The 23,645-nt window shown below is 37.6% G+C and overlaps 2 protein-coding genes across 3 annotated transcripts; one reads left to right on the top strand and one right to left on the bottom strand.

Annotated features, from left to right (window-relative positions):
- Nucleotides 1-8,649: 8,649 nt before the first annotated feature.
- Nucleotides 8,650-10,831, top strand: LOC126803358 (uncharacterized). Of its 2 annotated transcripts, none has more exons than XM_050531166.1 (3): nucleotides 8,650-8,782; nucleotides 9,481-9,911; nucleotides 10,012-10,831. In XM_050531166.1, exons 2-3 carry the CDS (start codon nucleotides 9,546-9,548, stop codon nucleotides 10,483-10,485), a joined length of 840 nt encoding a protein of 279 aa, XP_050387123.1. In that variant the 5' UTR covers nucleotides 8,650-8,782; nucleotides 9,481-9,545; the 3' UTR covers nucleotides 10,486-10,831. The 2 variants fall into 2 exon arrangements, with proteins under 2 accessions (XP_050387123.1, XP_050387122.1); XM_050531165.1 differs by having other exon boundaries at nucleotides 8,720-8,782; nucleotides 9,486-9,911.
- A 7,126-nt stretch (nucleotides 10,832-17,957) lies between these two features.
- On the bottom strand, nucleotides 17,958-19,089 carry LOC126803369 (auxin-responsive protein SAUR36-like). The gene has a single exon (XM_050531177.1). It carries the CDS (start codon nucleotides 18,621-18,623, stop codon nucleotides 18,108-18,110), a length of 516 nt encoding a protein of 171 aa, XP_050387134.1. The 5' UTR covers nucleotides 18,624-19,089; the 3' UTR covers nucleotides 17,958-18,107.
- Nucleotides 19,090-23,645: the final 4,556 nt, after the last annotated feature.

Genomic DNA, 23,645 nt, shown 5'->3' with positions numbered 1-23,645 from the left:
AAATATTAGAGGAGTAATTCAGTCCCTGGCTCCTGAGCTAGTATACTTTGTCTTTGTACAAAATTGTAAAATAGTATTCTTCATGGGGAAAATATTTTAGCGCCATATTATGGCGGTAGATCTGGCTCTAAAATCTCATGTGACATGTCATGACATCTTGTCGTATAAGTAATTACAATAATCACAAAATGTTATTTTTAAAATGAAAAAATAATTTTATCCTTATTAATTAAGCGGCTCTAGATTATTATAAAAAAATTGTAGTTCTTTTTTATATCATTATTATTTTTCAAAATACTCTCAAAATGTAAAACAAATACGATATATACAAAGTATGCTTGAATATATATAGATATATATGTGTATGTGTGCACGTGGGCAAGATATATATATATATATATATATATATATATGTGTGTGTGTGTGGGGGGATGTCTATATGGTAATTGTATTAATTAATTATAGTCATTAATTAATCATAAATATAAATTAATTAAATAAGAAAATCATGAATTTTGACATAGTTGTCGCAAAAAAATTATCATCGACATAATTGTATTAAATATGGTATTAATTAATATATGTATACTCTAGGAAAAATAACTATAACTTGAGATCCAAACGATGAATCACTACTATCCTTAATTAACTTAATCACAAAATGTCTCGATATAAATGAGTATTATCCACCATTTATAAGTTGTATTTTATTTGTCACACACCACACATTATTAGGCTGAGAAGCAAAACCATACTTTTTAGATGGTTGCAAAAAACTTTGAGCAAGATTACATCATTGTAAATTCGTAATTAGGTGAGGGGGGAAATCTGCTCTTTGTGGGTCAGATTCAAGGGACACAATATTAAATATTTTACACTGTTTTAGTCAATTAAATCTTGCTAGGCTTAACGGTCTTAATTAATATATATCTCCATATTCTTGACCAGTATTTTTCATCAATGGCAATTGATTAAATTAAGTACCATAAATTTTAACTCTTGTAACTGACAATCGAGATACAATGTAGACAATCTAATGAAATTATGAGTCACTAAAATGTAATTTTCGTAGATCAATTAATAAATGCACATTGAATTGCTTAGCAGTTACCACTGTATGTCTATATGTGCAATCCAACTTATGTTATATAAATCAGAGTATGTCAATATCTCATTGAACAAAAATAAAGTTATGGGTTCCCAATACCTCTTTGCGCTAATGCTTCTCCTCCTTCCTCTCATTACCACCGCGGAACTTAAAGGTTGGGATCCAATAACAAACACAAGCGATCCAACAGTGGTGGAGATAGCAGAGTTTGCAGTCTCTGCTTACAACCAGAAGTCCAAAACAAAGTTGGTCTTTGTAAATGTAATTCAAGGTAAAATCTTAAATAATCTATCCTCGGGATTTTTGTATGACTTGGACCTTAATGCTAAGGATGAGGCTGTCACCGCAAAATATGAAGTTGGTGTTTGGGACAATAAGAACGAAAAATTTAGAAGACTATTCCATTTTCAGAAAGCTAAAGTTATTATGGAGTGATCTTATATGTAATGTATGTTGCTTTAAGTGTATTTCTTTGACATCTATGATTGATATCTAAAAATAAGAATTATTAATACCTGAAATTGTTCTATTTGAATCATTTATTATCCTGTATTTGTATACCACGTACCACATGCGATCGAGCTAGTATGAGGCTAGTTGAGGAATCTCAAACCCAGTAAAACATTCATCGATGTCAACTGCTTACCCAAATTTTTTTTTTTTGAATCAGAAGCCAAAACATCTTATTGAACATGAACAAAATCAAACATTACAAACTTCAGCTGCAAGAGCAGCTTGAAGCACCGAAGGAGCACCAGACCGATGAACCAATCGAACAATCTAGTTCCCTTGTTCCTTCATATAGTGACCCAAAAATCCTCGTACAACCGACCTAACACCGTATTGTTAGGCATACAAGCATCTGACAGCTGACGCTGAACCTCCAAAGCATCCGTTTTCAAAATACAAGGACCACCGCCTTCGAACATGCAAGCAATTTCGCATGCTCAGGTGACAACAAACTAAGCATAGGACAAGAACCTCCTCCCACCATTGTCCTAAGACAATCACGAATAACAAAACTCACTCCACCACTCCGGGAGCTATGATCTTTAAGCAACCACAGAAGGACGCTTGCACTTAACTACCCACTGCCGGCCCTGGGCCAAGAGCCACTAGGCCCAAGCCTAGGGTCCGACAAAAAAAATGGACTCTTTTTCTTATGTGAATATAAAAATTAATATAAATTAATATGTGATTAATTATTAGGTATAAAATTAACACTTTCTTCACATATCCTTTAATTCTTTATTAGAAAATTTAATAAGTATTCCCGGAGAATTACTATTTTACCCTTTTGTATGTTTTAGCCTTATTAGGTTTCCTATTAGAAATAGATTCACATCTCTGTAATAGATTAGGACTCTGAATCATACGAGATTATGGTTATATAATGCATATATATATGCCCAATTATCAATCAATAAAGGGTTATGTTATGTTCCATTACGTTGTTATTATTCATTTTGTTCCTCCTCAAACACGTTATCATACATTTTGTTCTAAAGTGTCTGAGCGATGAGGCCACTAAAAGAAAAATTAACCCTAGACCTTAAATTTCTTTTTTTCTCGGCAGCCTCCCTTCCTTGACATCATCGGAAAAATATGTCAGCAGCCCGACAAATTGATTGTCGGCAAAAGTAGAGAAATTTATCTTTTTCTCAGGGCACCCAGAACATTGTTCTGGGCACTCATCATCTTCCTCGTCTCTCCTCCGGTGACATGTTGTTGCTCCCACCGTGTGCCTGCTCTGCGCACCGGCCATTCGACGCCGTCCCATCATGATTTGTAGATTGAGAGCTCCGGATTGCAGCCATCCATCGACCCAGACTCCGGCGTCATTCACCCCGTCCTCTGGAGCTTCAAGCCCAACGGCGACGACGCCTAGAGAAGCCTAGTCCCGATGTCATCTCAGCGCCGAGGACATCGAGCTCCTCCTTCCAACGACCTATGGAGGTCTCCTCCATCGCATCTGCAGACCCGCGTCTCTTCTTGGACTCGCCCCGGATCTGCACGACCCAACCCGAGTCGGCGGTCCCCTGACCCGACCCACCCAACAGCTCATCTTTAGGCCTCAGACCCTATCGAGTCCAATAAGCCTATTTGGGTTTTCAACTCTTTTCTCTCTCCTTTTCTTTTTCCTATTTATTTCTTTAATCATTTATTTGCACGTTTTAGTTTTCTAACTATGTTTCACATGCTTGCATAGCAAAAGTGATCACTTGTCGTATGATGGTGATGACATTCATGCCGAGATGGAAGATACTTTTGTCATCAACATGCGATTTCGATCGTATCCTCGAAAGATTTTTATGTCATCGGACGAAGATCGAAAAAGAATTCATCAAGCAACTTTCTTGCATGAAGATAAGTTTGAAGACTATCTCAAATTAATGCGGTTTACTTGGCAAACCACAAAATAAATTTTTCTTAAAATTGCTGCTTTTGAACATATATATCGGGCGCTATTAGCCTTCTTCATGTCTTTTTTCCGGTCTTTCTTATAACGCCGATGAGACCAAAGAGGGATATAATTCCCCTCTTGGTCGACCTTTTTCGTGTGACGGTCATGGGGGAGTCACGCTATTATTTAAAGGAAAAAAATCGATTTTGTGTGGTTGTCTAAGTACACCGCTGTTTTGGGTGCGATTATGAGAATCGCCGATATACATCGATTATTTTGTGACCATATACAGCACAACCCTTATAATTCCAGTTAAATACTTGAATAGTTTCGATTATTCGAAACCTATACAAATCTCGTCTATTATAGATGTGTCGTCATCGCGACTGTTATTTAAATGTTTGAGTTTTCTTAAACAAATGTTTATAAACGATAATCTCAATGTCTATGTATTCGTTTATTTGAGTTGAAATCCATTACTCTGAAGCAGCAATATTGGTTGACAAAAGATCCTAAAAATAGTAAATTCTATGGGACACACTTAAAGTGATTCAATAACCGTCTATGACATTGTATTACCAGAGTTGACCTTGATTCATGCTCTACATCCAAGAAACACATGTAATTTTTGGCACCTGTATCTATTTATTGGGGGAACTTTGAAGATGGAAATGTAACATTCTTCCATTCTCACGTACGCAAATTTTGAGCCTCAGACTAAGGCTCCGCCCAGTCCGATATGCAAGATTTTTGTTGCTACATACTTTTGATTAGTCAATCTCTTTTGATTATGTTTTCTGCATATTATTTTTCAAGTATGACGTTGGCATTGCCATGTTTCTTGCTCGACTTTAACTTAAGTGGTCTATTGAAATTGAAAGCTTGTTTGTATTATTTATCCAACCGAATGCGGACATTTTTTGATATTTTTATGGTATAGGTTAAGAGCATCGACGTGTTGGTCACACGTCGCTTTACTATCTACAAGGAATGCTGCATTTGCTAAGTTTTTAGCTATGATCATCATACTAAGGGCTCACTACCCTTCACATCCTTTCAAATCTATTTGACTGGATACCGTTGGAGAGTTCATCTCCAAGACTTTTGATGATTACGTTTTGCATGTCTAATGAGATCGTCGTTGAACATATAATTCATCATGTTCATTCATAGTACGATCCAGCAGAGTTTGGACTTGGTTATGGGTACTAACCTGCCAATCTTTGCTTGGGGATATGTAATGATGTTGCATGCAGTGACACTTATTCGTTTCAGACCCACAACTTACCAAGTGTTTAGTGTATACCAGATGGTTACTGGATACGATCCCAACATTCTTTTTACTAACGTCTATTTGGTTAAGTTGTTTATGTGCCTCCATTGTAGTAATCTCAATGGGTATACTTGAAACGCTTAAGTATTTTGGTTGGTTATGATTTATGAATCACCAACACTTGTTCGCTATTTCCAATCTAAAACCGTGGATCTCTATCATGCGATATCCGTAGACGGTAACTTTGATAAGACATACTTCCCGTTGTTAGGGGAGATATGGAATTTTCCCATTCCGATTTTAACGCCAGAAATTGACGTGGTCTGACACTATGTCTCATTAAGATCCCGCACTGCTCTGAGTAAGTAAGAAGTGCAAAGCATTATTAACCTCCATAAGTCAAAAATTTGATACTCAATGACGTTAACGATATTGTGAAAGTGACGAGATCACACATAAATGTTATGATGTGCCAGTAAAGTTGAAACTCTCAGTATATGGGAGAATTTCATATGACCTGGTCCTAGCAGCGTTGGTACCATCCTTGATAGTGGGAAGGAAGTCGGCGATGACACCATCGTACGCTGTGGTGTTGTCGGCGCCCGTGGTATTGCACCACAAAACAAGGGCGGTAAACGCAAAGATGGACTTGTACGGGTCATAACTTCGGTCTTGGCTCCTACCTAGATGAGGGGAGACCGTTATTCTCTGTAATTAATAACCATAAAGAAGCGAGGTGCGTAGGCATAAGTATTTCGCCCATCATCAAGAGATATACTCTTATTCTGTTGTAAAGTATCAACGATGAGCAACTTGACCGAAGTGGAAAGAATCAATATAGGTTGAACTAGACTTGTTATATTAGTCATTGTTTGTAAGTGTAATGAGAAAGATGAAGTCATGCGATATTTGCAGGACTTATGGCACAAAGATTGTCTCATTATCCTAGTATTGACTACGATGAGTTATATTTTCTCGTTATGGACATAATTGTTTTCCCATATTTAATCAGTAGTAGTGTACATGGAAACTGATTTACAACATATGATAGTGGTCATAGAATATCTGTAAAGGGATCTTAACGCATATATGAAAGTGCCCGAAGGACCTTAATTGCTTGATTGAATGCCTCCAGACCACGGAGAGCTTATGTAATCAGATTGCGATGTTCGAGAGAACATAGTACAATCGGTTGCAAGAACTTATACCCATACGTGTTCATATGAAAGCCAATTTTGGACTCTGATCTGTCTAAGTAAAGATGATGAAGAGACTTAATGAGCTATGGATTCATATATGTAAGTGTTGTTGGGACACTATTGCTTTTATTATGATGTGATTAACTATGTGTCTATGCATCGTCATTGGACTTACATTGTTCCATTGACATGGGTTTAGTTCTACACTTTGTGAACCAACATAAATCCTATCCACACCAACGCCGCCAGCAGCTCCAGCAACATCAACATCAACGTACACCTTGGTATAGCAATCGACACTAGTTGCGTAGAGGATGTGTACGGTTCCGTCTTGGACTAAAATCAGTCATTCATTGGTCAATTCCCCCATTCCTTTATGAAATACACATTGAATGTGACAAATCAGAATATATCCAGTTCATAAGTCAATTTCAACGAGACCTACATGACAGCTCACTCAATGAAATATGGTGAAATTGGTACCGTTGGAAAAGGTCTATGTGTCTACTTTCCAGGGACCAACCATTTGTTCATAGCTATTATATTGAGTGAGTTATGGCCGTTTGAGCAAAGTAGGACTGTAATATTTGAAAATTTGCAAGTCAGTCAACTTCGACAGATTACTGTGAACGGCTCCGATCGAATTAGGTTGTGAACTCTATGTCATTGGAAAGCCACAGGTGTCTACTTTCCAGAACATTTTACGGTTTTCTGATACCTATTGAACCATTAGAAAGGTCTATGTGTCTACTTTCTAGGGACACCAACCATTTGTTCATAATTATCATATTGAGTGAGTTATGACCGTTTGAGTAAAGTATGATAGTTATGTCTGGAAATTTGCAAGTAAGTTAACTTCAACAGAGCACTATGAACGGCTCCGATCGACTTAGGTTATGAAATTTATGTCATTGGAAAGCCACGGGTGTCTACTTTCCAGAATATTTTACGGTTTGTTGATACCTATTGTGACGAAGAAGTTATGGCCGTTTAAGTGAGTGAAGGTCATTCTATCTGAGAATCTAATTTTCACTGCAAACTCTTGTTTTGAGTTGTTATGCAATCTTGTTTTCTAAGATCTAAGTTTGGCTAAGTATAACATGTATGATCTAAGGATGTGTGGCTATATTAATGATTAATCATTAGCCCAAGACTACGTTTGAGAAGCATATAATGAACGTTGTATACGTTGTTCTTTGTACTATACGATTATGACACTAATCAGGGAGAGTTGTTTCGTAGACCTCACGGGGAGTCTACCTCACATGATGCTATCAAATGTAGCTGGTGCGTTGTGCTCTTCTTCCATTCGATCAACCTTTTGTTTTTAGCCAAGAGGTTTTTATTTTGCTTGACAAGGTTTTTACAGAGCCAATGATGTGTGCACCATGCAACCTAGGCATGCGACACAAGGGGAATATTATGGGAGAATTACTATTCTACTATTGTGTGTGTCTTAGCCTTATTAGGTTTCTTGTTAGAGATAGATTCACATCTCTGTAATAGATTAGGACTCCGAATCCTACAAGATTGTAGTTATGTAATGCCTATATATATGCCATATTATCAATCAATAAACGGTTATGTTATGTTCCATTACGTTGTTATTATTTTTGTTTAATTATCCTGCAACATATGTATATATACCCAAAAGGAGGCTAGCTCATCACGCCTTATTTACATATGATATATTAAACATGAAATTACATGAGTGATTTAGAACCACATAAATGATCTATGAGGTACAACATTTTCACTATTTTTATTATGTCTTTGAGTAAAATCCTAAGTATATTGTGATTTGTGAAGAATAGTCATTAAATGATATATCTCATTTCTAGTTTTGCATATATTGACTTATATGCCAACTATAGGAGTCGTGGGTGATTGATTGTGGGTTGTGGTACTGGTAATTCCCGTTTGGATCAAACATTTCTTGACTTTGACTATAACCATATCTTTGTGAAGATTGTGCATCAGATTGTGTCTATATGTTTTCACTTGAATGCATCTCATTAGAGAATAAATATGGTGTATAAGGCATGTTGAATTTCCCCCATAAGGGTAATGTCCATCATTGCTTCCTCCTAAACCAAAGGGGTTCGATTCCCCTCAACAACTAGTTCGGTTTTATTTTAATTTTAAGTGAATGTTGAGACATGTAATGTAATATATAACAAAAAAAAGTCATATATAATAATAAGTTGGTGTAGTAAAGTTGATTATAACTTTGTGTTTACAAAAGGATGGATCAGATGTTCAATTCTCCTAACCAGTGATTTTTGTAATTTTATTTTAAATTGGCTTGACACGTGGTGATATTATGAAAATATCTGGAAATTTCGAAAATTTCCAGATATATTATGAAAATATCTGAATATATCAGAAATTTTTTAAAAATTACATTAAAAAATACTTAACATGTAATAAATATATTCATATGTCGAAAAATAGAAACGGTCATAAAAAATTATTTAAAAAATTATAGATATTTCAGTACTTCATTGGAAGACAAGCCGGAATGTCGGGATAAGTGGAAGTTAGGGCCTTTGAAAAATAAGTAGAAGTCGGGAAAAAAGCGGTCTGCGATAAATGATATTTCCCGTAATGACAATGGGTGCCCTTCAAAACACCAGAACTTTACCTGTTGGTCCATCTCGCAACCATTCTCTCTCTCTCTCTCTTCTCTCTCTCTCTCTCTCTCTCTCTCTCATTCTTTTCTCACTGTCTGCGACCTCAATCTGAGCTTCTCCCATTTGATTAGCCGAGCCGCAAAAGCTCTCTAGATCTTCAATACCGTAAGTTCTCTAAACCCCCAACGCTCGATCCGTTTCGAATTTATTCTCCTCTTTGTATTATTTGAGTCGGGGTTAGTTTATTGAATCTGTTCTTTGATTTTGATGAACATTAGAGATCAATTCTGCTGTGGGTCTGATCATACTCTCATTTCAGCTTCTGGGTCTTCTTAGATTTCACCTCTAACCATACTTTGTGATAAACTTGGACTGTGTAAGATGTTTTGAATAAGGGGAGATGTGCATAGGGAGAGAAATGCCGGTTTGGTCATGTTGGGAAAAGTATCAGAGATGAGTCGGTGATGAGCATTTCACCTTGTGGGTCTGTCGATGATCTAGGTTCCTTTGCTAGGTTCATATATACCAGAGGATTCATAATCACAATCAGCCATTTTATCTTCGATAAAACAAAGATGTGTGAACAAATTTCAAAGATGTTTCTGAAGCACAGTTATTCGACTGCTGTTTGTATAGTTGTACAAGGGTTGTTGCTTAATGATCGAGTCCAAATGATTAACACTGTAAGGTGCAATTGGTTGACATTGCAACGCTTGTATATATGAGCTTCCTCTTGCTCAAATTGACTTCTTTATCGATCTTTTGTTAACACATTGGTATTTAGTATAATTATTGGATTCATGTATACAACAAATTGAACAGGAGAGCAATTTTTATTTAACTAAGAAACTTTAAATGTGCAGAGCAGCCAAATTATTTGATGGTATAGAAATCTTTAAGCAAGAGGTTGCGGCACTGAATATTCTCAATGGAAGCACAGATCTTGAAAGAGGACAATTCTAAATTCCCGAGCTTGGAAGAAGAGCCTAAATCGAAAGGCTTGGAAGAAGATAGTTCTAAAGCACAAGAAGAACCTAAATCACAGAGATTGAATGAAGAAGAGCATAAATCTCAGAGATTGAAAGAAGAAGAATGTACATCGCCAAGCTCTACAGAAGAGCTTAAGTTAAACAGCTTGGAAGAAGAGCCTAAATCGCAGAGCTTGGAAGAAGAGAAAGAAGAAGGACAAGATAGCTTGGAACACCCTAGATTCAATGAAAGTGCATTGCAATTTTTGGATTCGATGGATGGGTATTTAACCCTATTGGATTCGTTGTCATGGACACTCCGGCAGGTACAAACTCACCAAGATTTATTGTTCTTATTCAATGTATGTGCTTAATTTATCTTGTTAGCTTAACATGAATGTGGGGATCTCACTCCAACACAAACAGGGATGGCTGCAACTGGCGAGTGCGCGACATTCAATGGGTGGGTCGCGGGTGAGCAGTGCTGTGCTGGACATGAAGCCCCATTCAGCTGCTACCTTTGTGCAAGTCGGCAAACAATCCAATTTTGAATCAGGATTAGGGGAAATTCATCAATTTACACTGCTGAAATGGGCCTCCTCTGATAATGGAAATGTATCTCCCCATAGAGATGAGAATCAGCAGCTTAGACAACGAAAGGACAAGGATGGAGATGCTCCTGTTACGGCTGAAGATGATTATCAAGATCAACTTCAGAAGGAGCGATTTAAATCACTTTCGGTGTTTGGCGCATTGGTTTCCCCCAAGCTACGAGCAGCTCAGCTCTCATTTGAAACTGCACTCGAAGCACTTGTTGAGATTGCTAACATGCGATCGTTGATGCTTTCCAATTTTCATGAAGTCAGAAAAGAAATGGAATCAGCAAATGGCAAGCAATGAATGCCATTACCATGACATGATAGATACATTTATAGCCAGGGTACGTGAGCACCGCCTACCTCTTTAAGTTCTTTCCCGTTTTATTTCACTTAGCTTTTCCGAGTTACTACAGTTAACAATTTGATAGTAGAAGTAAGAGTAGTTGTTCTGAGTTAAACTGGATGGTTGAAGTGATGATACTGTTAGTGTTCCTTTTTACTTCCTTGAAAACTGTCACATAATGTTGTCATGATCCTAGTTAATTATACATCACAGAATAATGTTGTTGATTTTGTAGAACTCTTTGGGTTCTTGATCATTATGTGAAATGACATTATGAAGTACTGAGTGGTCATCATCATGGTAATTTTATGATTTAGAGTTTCAAGCTGGAAAGTGATGATGCAAATCACAATCCAGCAATTTCTGAATCTTTCCTGAGCTATTTCTATTTCTCAATGTCTTTCCTAGTCTGATCTTTGTAGCCTTAGTGTTTCTTGTTGTTACTTCAATTTATAGGGGCTGAAGATAAAGATACAGAACAATTACTATGTTTGTAGTTCAGGATTTCAGCATGCTTTGCCAACACAAACAAAGATTCGTGCCCCATTGTATTTTGTTTTTGATATAGAAAATGCCCCATTATGAATGAAGTGACTAAAAACTCATGATCTGCCACTCCTTTTTGGTTGTTATCCTTCATGTGAATTATCAGTCGAAGTGTGATTGTGATTATATACTCATAGTTTCTATCCTCCAGGCTCCAGCAACAGCAATATAATGCAGTTGCAATATCCATCCTCTTACATTATGCCGTCCATTACAATATGTCATTTGAGATATTATAGTGAATTAAAAAAATATTCCATTATCGGTCTATGCTAAACGACTTCATAAATCATAGTTTTATGATTCTAACAAATTTGGAATGTTGGTTATTAGTTATTTTGCAGTCAACTAGGAATACGTGACCGATCATTTGCGTATTTCTTTCAAATTGATTATTAAGGTGTATTAAGTATTTTTACCTAATCTGGATCAAGCACAAGCAACTTACTGTAAATCTATATAAATGTGCAGCAATCTTTAGAAAATCTATACTCGGCATTTCGTGGGCATATATATATAAACTTCTGTGATATTTGTGGCCTTTGTTTATCGACTTTTTACGTGGCGCTTCCATATATGCTTTTTCGTGGTTCTTCCATCATATTTGCATTTTGTCCAACTTACAAACAAGCGGAAGTACCACATCTATGCAATTAAATGTTACTTTTCACTGGTCAGTTTGTGAATTTAGATCTTTTACTGAACAAGCAATAAGCTACAAACCTGTTAATATCTGAATGACTAACGTTAACAGACTGCGCAATTCATCAATCAGTTTGTTATGGAAAAAAAAATGCATCAATCAGATTTTCCTACTTCTGTATTGAAATTGAACTTAAATCAACACTGTTTGGTAGCTTAAGAGGAACATTAATTTCTAAAGAATCAAAGATTGAATATCAGAGAGTTGGGCAGCATAATTGCTTGGAGTTGAACTGCTTGCCATCACTTGGGTGCTATCGTGCTAGTGCTGGGATAGCACTTCCGACCACTTGATGATTTGTTATGTCAGAGTGACCTTGACGTGAAGTTTCTCCCGGCTTGGCAGTGGCCGGGATATTTGAGAGTCGTAACATATTACCCTGACTAAGCATGAGAGATGTGGGACTAAAAATATGACACTTTGAATACTGGCTTTTCCACTCTCGATGGCTACTCGCTGTGTATCCGAGCCACTGCGCTGCTCAACCGTTGCAGTTACTTAATTTGCTTGAACAAATTAAAGAATGTTTTTAATGTTAGGGATGATCAATGTCGATTGATTAATTTGCTTCAATTGTTCGTGCTCATCTTCATACATGTATCCCAATTTCGTGCCCATAATTAGTTGATCATACCCTGAGATTTTGAATATACTAATGGTGGAAGTGTTTTCTTTTCATTTCATTTGACTGACTGACTTTACCCATCCAATACGTCTCCACATACGTAATTAGCTCTTCTGGTTTTTAAAACAGGCAGTAATAATGATCGATCGACAGTTTGGTTTGGTTTGTTAAGCAATGCATATGCTTCAGTACTTCAAAGAAATTCTGTTTATAAGTTGCTCAAACTCATAGTAGCCGAAGCATACGCCTGGCCAGCCCTTTTTTGTTTTGTTTTTTATTTTTTTGAGGGGAATGAACGAATTCATTTGCCGAGACCTGTTGTGCATGCACTTGGAATATGAAATAAAATTGTTGGAAACATTTGCAAGGTCTAAGACACGAGCCCCAATTGAATGTATAAAATTTGTACAATATACTGAATATAGTTTTCATGAAGGGGATCGCGGAAAAAAGTTGATGTTGGTGTCCTCATCTCGCAAAAACAAGACATCCTTGAAACCCCAAGAAGATCATAGTATTATCCCTGATAAAACTTAAGCGTAGATGCCAACCACGCATAAGCTTGGAAGTTGGAAGTAATCTGATATGATTGAACCTAGCCTGTATCGATCTGCGGACGCTAAGATGAATTATGTGGATTGATCATGTACAGGTCTTCAAGATATAAGTAAAATTGTCGATAATTGATGTACATACAAGAGTTGGTTTTGAAATCCTTAACTTTATAACAATGCAGAATATCAACGACGAACAATGCAATAGGAAGATATATAAACGTAAGACAGTCCACAGAGCTGGAGTTTTACAATGTTCATAATCACATACAAAACTAAAATCCCTGCTAGTTAGGCTGCCGTAGGAGACCCCATACATCGCCCAAAAATGGAAGAAAGCGCCCATCTTTGAGGTGCCTTCGGTTCTTGCTTCGAATTAGGCGTAGATGGAGTCGACGGAGAACCTAAATCAACGTCCCTTTTGTCTTGGAATCTTCTGTCAATATTTCGGAGATCCTCGTCGTTGCTTTTGTCATCGGTAAAGATGGCCTTAGCCTGGCCGTTCTTTTGTTCAACTATTTGAAGCCTATCTTCCCAAATGCGGCCGGAAGAACCTTGCCTCCTAAAGGACATGGATGATCTTCGCAATGATGAACTCATGGTTCATGAAACTTTTTTATTGACCTTGTCTCCTCCGTTTCTCACTCACCTAAGGATGAATACTTCAAAATCCTTTCAGCCTTAATGCCTTAACAAACATGAACCTTTTTGTTTTGAGGTTATTTTTTGGAGCTAGCTTCTCATCAATATCACCACAAATCTGTAGGAGAGAAACACAGTTAAATTTAGTCATTCCTGATCACAAAAAAAGTAAAAATGTGAGAGTTATAGATGGTTTTCCTCTGGATCCTTTAAATAGTACCTTTTGGATGGTTCTGAAACATATGTCCATAAGTTTCAGAGGCCAGGCTTGTATTAATAGGTATTCAAGTAAGTTAACTATTTTGGTCTTTCTGCGGATATCATAATGATCAAGCACCCGCAATGATGGTTGTTGTGGAGCTCAATGCCTGCTCAAGCTCAAATAACTTTTTTCTTGTTTCAAGCTGTGCTTGATTCGAATAGGTCTTTGTGTCGATGGCTTGGGTTAGTTGTGGAAAAAATTGAGCTTCAGCAAGGCTCACAGCTGGGGCTGCAGCTCAAGTTCTAACTCAAATAATAAAGTTTAGTAAAACACCATATGAATTATAAGAAGTAGAATCATTAATGATGTAGGCTGAACTCTCATTAGTCATTATATCGGTGCCCGTCCCATTGGCAATTACTCGCAGAGTCTCAGTCCATTCAGTTTAGTGAGTTTACAAGCAAGGCAAACTAATATGGTCTGTTTAGTTTGAACCTTAACCCAGCCATATCATTATATGTTGATAAGGTACCAGGAGGCAGGAGCCATGCACTCAATTAAACAGACTTGATGAGCAACATATTCTGAAGAGGATTTGCCACTTCTAATAGAGGGCAACATGTTCAGCAAGAATTCTTTAGCAAAAATGTTGCGGTGGCTACAGAAACAAGAGGTAATAAGGGAATGGTATATAACTGATCGACAAAGATGAAGAAAGCGAAAGATAGAGATAACGAGAAACAGCGAAGATGGGATTCACACGCACCACAAACCCACAAAAACCATGCTCTAATGCAATTTTCTCGAGCAATGTACACCATTACAATGACTGGCTGTTCCATAGGATCAACATAGATTAGATTCATTTGTATACTTCAATCTTGGAGGTGCCTGCATTCAAGTGACTCATTGACCTGTACTCTTCTATCGTCCATCTTTTTTGACAAATAGTAATTTCTTAAGTCAAGGCAAAGTATAAGTGCACTGACCATTACTAAGGAATAAAGGGCCAATTTCTGGTGGAGCTGCATGTGAAGGTAGTAGAGAACTTGTTACATCAATTGATACTACCTTCAGATTCTCCACTACAAAAGCTTAGACATGCAATTATATGGTGCTAGATGAAGATCATTTTCTTGAAACAAACTCAAAAGCAACGGACAAGAGGAATTTTCTTAGGTACTGAGTAGTACTCACATTTACAAATATGACTACAAATTTGTTGTAATTATGGTAAAATAAATAATTATTTAAGTAATTATAGTTCTACTACAGGTAATTACTTCACTTACATCATTTTATAAGTTTTTAAACAAATTGTTGTAATAATAGTTATTTTGTTCAATTATATGTAAATGTGTAAAATGAATGTGATAATTTTGTTGTTAATGTCATAATTTAGTTCAATGAAATTATTGTCAATATAGTAATTTTATTCAATCAGTTGTAAATGTTTGTATGGTATACATCCTCATATTATAGACGACCCCACGGACAAGAATTATGTAGGCATGCAAAATGAGATTAATTCTATGCCTAGTTTCCCCAATCAAGCTATAAAGCTAACATGGAGGTACCAAATTCTTGTAGACACTTTGATTACATTGAAACCTGTCATCAAGTTATATCAAATGGGATTCTCAGAAGTCAGTTGGAAAATTTGGGATTGTGGAGAATACAATACAAATCATCTATCGTGGGTTTGTAAGGGATTGTACGAGGACAAGTTGATGTAAACAGAACTCCCACTATTTTGTGTTTACTGTAGTCTAAAACTCTAAATACTCTAATGGAATCGTAAAGACAAAGTAAAATGAGTAAAATTATGAAAAGTATGCACAAATGACACTCTCGCATCAACTTCATTTTCCTTTTCTTTTGAAAATGTATAAAGAATTGCATTATTTGTGTGTGTACAAAAACCTTCTACCAAGTACCACCTACATAACAAGAAGGTGATAGAACCGGGTTTCTCGAAGCCTAAATTTCTAGGGTTTTGAAACTTGGGTTGGTTGTTCCGTCCGACGGCATGTCGATCGACGCTGTTGTTGGACCGGAATTGAGCGCAGTTGGGTAGTGGTCATCCTGCAAAGCTGTTGGAAGAAGCACGAATTATGGTGGTTTGTCCAAGGAGATGTCATAAAGAGTAGCCATGCGCTCTGTTGCCGTATGGCTTCCTCTGGCTGAGTTTCGTTCTCTTCAAACGAGAGCGGCATATTTGAGTTGATTGGCGGCAAGGAGGGGTGGGGTGGTTTTTCCGAGCTCGGTCTGATGGGCATCTTGAAGGGCTCTCCTCAAAGCCGACGCGGTCGACGAACGACGAAGATGTTTTTAGATTTGGCCGCTGGTTGTCGGAGGGGTGGGGTGGCTAACGGCAGAGGGGCGCTTATCGGCGCGTAGCACATGGTTTTCTTTGACGGGCTGTGATTTGGGCTGCCTGCATTCGTGGTTATGAGTGGGCTGGGCCTAGGTCTTTTTGGGCCTAGGTTTAGTCTTCAACTTTTATTTCTTAGTCTTTTTTTTCCCTAATAATGCTCCGCTTTTGGTGAGTAGTAGTGTAACGAGTCTCGGCCATGTTCATTTGCTCTTTAGTTAGCGCATGAGTTAACCCATTGCACTTGTATTGATGTATACCAATTGAGGTCTAAGGCGGATATACAACTGGGGTTAATTTATGTTTGCTTGCTATTGAGCATAGTTTTTTTTTTTTTAGAAAAAGACACAATTTATTGCAAGCCAGAAAATTACATCAAAAGAGACCTCTCGGTGGTAGAGGTAACCTCACCACACTCATCTCTATCATCACCCCTAGTCACGGGACTATCGTTAAAAATGACAGACATGAGCCAAGAAGGTCCAATCCCGAACCAATGAAAACGCCTAACATCACGGGCTTCAAAACATGCTATCTCATGTGTAACTCTATTTGCTTCCCTTGGAATATGAGCAACAGAAAGACAACATCCCAGTTCCATATAAGTTCTAATACTATGGATATAAACTCCTTCACTAGCAAGGCACACTTCAATAGTATTAATAAGTCTCCAAACAGTCAGATTCGAAGACACACTCTTTCCATTGCATTTGTGTTGTCCATTCAAAAGCTTTCGAAATAGCACACAACTCAGCTGCTAACAGACTCAACCTGCCATCAACTCGTTCCCTCATTGTTGTGACAAGATGACCTTGACTATCTCTACTCACACAGCCAACACCCACATTGAGACCGGCCCTTGAGACCGAGGCATCACAATTAATCTTCAGAACCCCACCCATAGGAGGATTCCATTTAATCTCAACTCCATTACCTCTCCTACCCATGCTACTATGCTGCCCATAATCAGTCATAGTCCAATTTTGTTTAATACATTCCCAAATGGACATAGCCATATCATACAAAGCACTAGCATCATGAGGTTGATCCCCGTTGCTTTTGAGCATAGTTAGTAGTCTAGTGTAAGTTAGAATATGAGTTTATCTCTTGCTTACCCAGACGTATGGTTTGTATTAGAGTTTGTTCTCCTGTATGACTACCGGTTATAAGGTTTTGGCCATTACGGGCGACTTGCCCGCTGCAGTAAATCAATTTCCCTAAAAAAAATTACATAATTAGTGTGTAACTGTGCAAACTATTCCTAATCAGGCTCGATTAACCTTTTCCACTATACCTTCTGCAGCCTAGCCTGCACTTCATCTTCTTCCCCAGAATTATCAGATTTGCAAATTCCATTTTATCTACCAAACCTAGACGTAACTAAACTAGTCTTATCCTTCTGAAAATGGTTGCAAAGACATGCATACAATTCACATAGACACCACATTTCCAATCACAAACAATCAATCACCATCTCCCAGTCCCCTACTCCCTTACGTTCCCAATCAACAAGCTGGAAAAATTCAATACTTCACTTGTCTCAACTAATTCCATTGTAAAAAAAACCCAACGTATATCATACACTGATATACGTCTCTAGAATTTCCGTCCTTTATATCGACAAATAGATACGACTCGAGGTCAATGTCTCCTAGCCTCATCAATTTTATCATCTTCCTTAATGCATTCAATCAAAATCAAATCCCCCAAAATAAATCACTGTCATTATCATTCTTCTCATCATTATCGACCACAAAACTCAAATTCTCAAATCACTAGCAATAAAACGAAAAATTCCTTTCGAATTTATATACACCTAGAAAACTATTACAGAAAAAGTAACAAAAAAAAGTAGAGGCCACTAAAACTACACAAAATTTGGTCGACATCACTATCAATCGGGAACAATTTCGTCGTCATCATCATAAGGCTATTCACGCGTTGCGTATCCAGGCCAACCTCCGGTGACCCGACCCGGCGGCGATCCGGGTCTTGACGTTCTCAAAGTCCGAAATCGGGCACGGTATGGTGATCCCACCCGGGTGGGCGAACCCGTATTCTTGTTCGGCCTCTTTCAGAAGCTGACCGAATAATGGGTGGTTAAAGTAAATCACGGGCACCAAAACACGGTGAAAGTCGCCGTCTTTTTGACCCACGTAGACCGCCAGGTGTCCCTTGGGGACCGTCGCCGGCTTGGTTTCCTCAACCGGGTTCTGACCCAGCTGTAAATAACCCGACCCGGGTTTGCTGCAACATAGAGACTTGGCTCCGGTCTTCAGCTGGCGACCCCACGTGAGTAGCTTCGCGATCGGCTTGTACTTGCACGGCGGAGATGAAGGTGGAGAGCTCAGGCGGCGGTACCCGGGTCGGGTCGTGGGTTTTCGGTGGATGAACCACCGGGTGACCCGGCAGAGCCGTTTTCCGAGCTTGAATCCTCTGATCCTTGTCATACTCAGCAAATTAAAGAAAGGAACTTGAGAAATTGGGTGTCTTGTTTTTTTTGGGTTGTGAAAATTTTGAGTGAGAAATAATGAGTCTTGCTTAGATTGAAGTAAAGGTTTCAGGAAAAGGGCCACGGGTCTGGTTCGGACATGGCAAGCCGGGAGAGAGTTAAGCAGATATCAGAGAGAGAAGTGGGGAGGTTGGACATGATCAAGATTTGTACAACTCAATTGAAATTTCATCAAGAAAAAAAGCAGAGATATATATACCAACTGAGTATGGTAGTTCCCTTGCTCTCGACTTTCACCCTATGGTTTTGGTTTTGGTTTTGGCTTAGGTGAATTGAGAGAATGAAAGAGTGTGAGTTGGTGTTTATAAGGGGAATGATTTAAAAGGTCAAGAATGGAGGAAAGGGCAGAGTAGCAAAGGGGGAAGAGGAGGGCAAGTTGGAAGGAGTCGGCACGCGAAGATAGGAAGAAGAAAATGGGGGAGTGGGGAGTCTAAATAGATGGGGAAGAGTCAAAAGTCAGAATAACAAGGGTGAAGACTGAAGATTAGAGGAGAAGAACAGTGGGAAAGCTACACGGAGGTTCGTGATTTCGGAGAGCGGCTATGTTGTGGTACATTCCGTATATGCAAATTGCTAGGGACAACCTAGAAGGACCATTTGGGGTATTGCCTCCACCAACATTTAAAAAGAGAGGAAAATGTTGTAGAGTTCATTTGGTGTGTGTGACACACTGACATAGTCTTGCAATTATTAAGAAGGTGATCCCTTGTTAGTTATGGATTATTCAAATATGAAAAGGGGGTTACCCACTTAGAAATTCTTAGTTCTTACCCAATTTTGCTTGAACATAGATGTGTCTTAACTCTTAACCAATGAAACAAATGCCTGATGGTTGTTCAGTTCAATTGAACATACAACTTATGTTAAATCGGTCATTTTTCTCGTCATATCTCATATAATTTTTCATTTGGTGTGTGTGTGTGTGTGTGACACACTGACATAGTCTTGCATTTTATTAAGGAGGTGATCCGTTGTTAGTAATGGATTATAAATTCAAATATGAAAAAGGGGTTACCCACTTAGAAATTCTTAGTTCCTACCCAATTTTGGTCGGAACATAGATATGTCTTAATCAATGAAACAGATGCTTGATGGTTGTTCAGTTCAATTGAACATACAACTTATGTTAAATAATTTTTCTCATCATATCTCATATAATTTTTCCATGGAGTTCACTTGAAAACTTAATATAAGCTGATCTATATGTCCTTTAGAATCATTAATTCGGTATATCAACACATTAGAACAAGAAAACATACAGTCTATGCAGTTTTCATAATATTATTCTTAAGTGATGAAAAAGATGAAAAACATACTAAGTGAGATCAAATATAACATCCAATTAACATAAAATCATTGAGAACTATTGATTCAAAACGAAACGAATCACTCAAACTAATCAACTAATGATTGTTAGCTAGATTTGCACCACCTTGTTGCGTGAGCTATGTTTATGTATACATTCCAATTAACGAATTAACGTTCCCCTTAAATTTATATCTTTTTAAAGCATAATTAACTAATTACCCAACAAGTATACAATACCAACTATATATATACATGTGTTTACTTTCATAATTTTATTATTGTGACTCGGAACTCATTCTAGCATAATGTTATTTTGCTCCATGGAAATTGCATAGGAATGTTCTGTTCACTTCTCTCGCATAATTAAACAATCTCCTATTCAAAACATGGATCTAGCACACACAACTAGGGCTGGACTCGGTGCCAACGGTTCGGTTTATGAACACTAACCGAAAACCGAAACCGAATTTTCGGTTTCATGTTTTCTAAAATTGAAACCGAAAAATATACATAGAAACCGCGGTTTCGGTTAACCTATAATTTGGTTCGGTTTCGGTTTTGTTTCGGTTACAAAACCTAATATCCTTATTGACATTTCGTACTTGACTAGTGAAAATAAAAAGATTAAAAGTGAAGGAGTAAGCTACAAGTTCAATACTTTAATTAAGTTATATTCACCAAATATCAAGAACTCAAATATTAAGTAAACAAAAATAGTGTTTTGCTGAAACACAACAAGTTAACCAAAATAAACATTAAACCCCATGAGTTTCATCACCGGATGTTCAGACTTGTCTTAACATGAGGACTAGTTGACAAAACCCAAAAACATTACATTAGATCTCTGCATGCATAATTGTACACATACAAAAATCAAAATCATATATTACCTTGTACAAAATCACATATCTATACATGTATATATTTATTACCAAATCTATGTTTTGCACAAGCACCCAATCGATTACATATGTTCATCAAATACAAGTTATAACCTTAAATGTCAATTCTCGGTTCGGTTCGGTTTCCACCGGTTTTTTGAAAGCATGAAACCGATAACCGGCACCAATTACTCGATTCGGTTTGGTTTCCGACACCGACGCGGTGATTCCGTTCGGTTCCGGTTTCTCGGTTTCGGTGCGGTTTGGTTATGGCCGATTTCGATTTTTTCGGTGTCAAAAAGTCCAGCCCTACACACAACACTCTTCCAGAGCATAACCCAAAGTCAAAGAAAACCGAGAAAATCCATATGAACCACGCCCCAACTTAAAAATCATCCAAGCACATTTTTGTATTCAAGCCTAGTCGGAGAAGATCTATAAATATTCTAAAAGTCAACGTGGCAAGCTAGGGGCCTTCTATCTGATTCAGTTGAACAAATCAAAGCAAGAACACTAACTTCCCCTTGCCGATATCAAACCACGTAGATACCAAGAAGGAACCACTCCGTCCTTCCTCGGAAAATGACAAAATCCTTGATTTCTGAATCGAGTGCCCGTACCTCGTGGATACAGAACTGTCAATTTTGATTTTTTTAATAATGTCAGGAGATTTTATTGAATTTAAGGTAGCTAGTCAGAGTGACAACCCCATCACTTATCTATATTTATAGAAATTTAACTGACAATGTTAGGAAGAAAAAGAAAAAGAAAAAGAAAATCTGAACTAATGCTAGCTTGTAGAGTCTGATTATTGATCATAAACCTACGTCTGACGCCATATATAATGAGACGTGATTAAGTTTGGATTGCATTTATTCATTCGATATTTGGTTGTTGTTGTGTGTGCCCTTTAAGAGAAGGATATGCTTGTGATTCAAACTTAAGTTGCCTAACTTGAAAAGAAATGTGAGAGATTTCGATAGAATAGCTACCCATGAAATTGAGCACAATTTTTGCGTCACCCACCCAAATCAGAAACGTATAACAGTAATACCACAAATGTGTGTAGATTACTGGCTAGCTAGATAAGACTTCAATTTTCTTTTCATATCTATTTGACACACACAAATGTTAATTATCTCAATTATACGAACCCATACTCTAGTTTTGCACTCATCGACCTCCATTATCATGTTGCATCATCGCCACTGATTTTCTGGAATGCCACCCATTTATGCTACCACACATTACCAACTAAAGTCTTACTTTTCAAAAACTACAGATAATTTCTTTCATCTCTCTAAATTCTTAATTTTAAAAGATTTAAACAATTATCGCATATTTTTTTGAAATGTAAATTTTTTTTTCCGATTTGAGGATATATTGTATTTCACCATTACTATTTCTTCTCAAGTATTCGTTCTCCCAAGGTGGAATCGATCTAGCCAAAAATGGATCTAGCCAAAAATGACCAGAGCAGAATTCGAACCAAAATGAAGCAATCAACGCATGGTTCTACAATTCTACCCCAAACCCGACGCACAAAGATTCAACTGTCAAACCGTACGGTCGGTACCGTACAACTTTTGCCGCTCCGTTAGTCAAATCGATCGCCAAATTTGATCGGACTTCTCCTACAGAAAAGGGCCCGCTACTTGCCACGTGGTTGGATACGGGTGGCTCTGCGGCGAGGGTTTTTTTTATGACGGAGGGTGTAACTGTCTTTCGCTTCTAGAGTTTTGGACCTTTTTGGTCCAGGCTAGATATTTTTTGGTCGTTTCTTGTAGAGATCTAGTTGCAAATTATTGTCCAACAGCTGGAAGTGATCTTACGATGATGTCTGGATGTCTCCCTTTCATCTCTGAACTCCATCTTTCACGGCATATGTAGTGAGATTTTGTGTTAAATTACTGACATCCTTGTCGCAAGGTGCACTCGATCGAGGCTAGGGTTCATGTTATGATATGAGAGAGAGAGAGAGAGAGAGAGAGAGATGCATGCCTAGACTGTTTAAGATGCATCATCTACAATTGCACATTATAATTCAGTTAAATGCACACAATATATTTCGTTTGTCCACGAAGGATTGCAGTTGTAAGACTACGTACTACGTACAACTCTACAAGCAAAACGGTTGTCCACAAGCCAAGTACCTTGCAATGTTTTGTGATTGTTTTCGTCTCATCAAGAGCTAGAAGTGCTAATTCCATGTTAATTAAGAAACCCTAGAACAGAGAAAGAGCCAATTTGATGCTATACAATATTAAATAATGAAGGACCATAAATATATATATTGAATTGAAGTTGGCATAGTCCTTAACTCCTTATCTATGGCCATAAATAACATTTCTTGACTATATATCCTCAATAATTATAAAGCGTAGCATCGATCGTTGTATCAATTATCTCTTTTCTTCCACTTTTTTCAAAATGGAACTCAAAGAACAAAATAAACGTTATCTTCGATCGTCCTTTCTTGTGGGACGATGGAATACAATTTCTTATCAGCTGGGAGACCACCTATAACCCTAGAGCCAATGAAGATCATAGATCATAGATGAGTCTAGCTAGTGCTAAATCATTTTCAATTTTTGATCATGCTCCATAGGATGCTCCGATCCATATCATACTTTGGACAATAAAAGTGCATCTATGACAAAACTTATGCTTCATGACATCGGGTCCCCTCGATTGATATCTTTGGAAGATCAATGCATCTCATTGGCTAGGCTAAGATATGACTGTCTGACATTTTAATTTGAAGATAAAAT

This window comes from Argentina anserina, chromosome 7 (assembly GCF_933775445.1).
Source record: "Argentina anserina chromosome 7, drPotAnse1.1, whole genome shotgun sequence".
In the NCBI taxonomy this organism is placed as follows: domain Eukaryota; kingdom Viridiplantae; phylum Streptophyta; class Magnoliopsida; order Rosales; family Rosaceae; genus Argentina; species Argentina anserina.
The sequence above is the reverse complement of the archived record's forward strand: the minus strand, read 5'-3'. Positions and strand labels throughout refer to the sequence as shown.

What these genes read in the sequence shown, in the direction of transcription:
- LOC126803369 (XM_050531177.1), bottom strand. Translation starts at nt 18,623, where the DNA reads ATGACAAGGATCAGAGGATTCAAGCTCGGAAAACGGCTCTGCCGGGTC.
- LOC126803358 (XM_050531166.1), top strand. Translation starts at nt 9,546, where the DNA reads ATGGAAGCACAGATCTTGAAAGAGGACAATTCTAAATTCCCGAGCTTG. An exon ending in TGTCATGGACACTCCGGCAG is followed by an intron (nt 9,912 to 10,011) that starts GTACAAACTCAC and finishes CAACACAAACAG; the next exon opens with GGATGGCTGCAACTGGCGAG.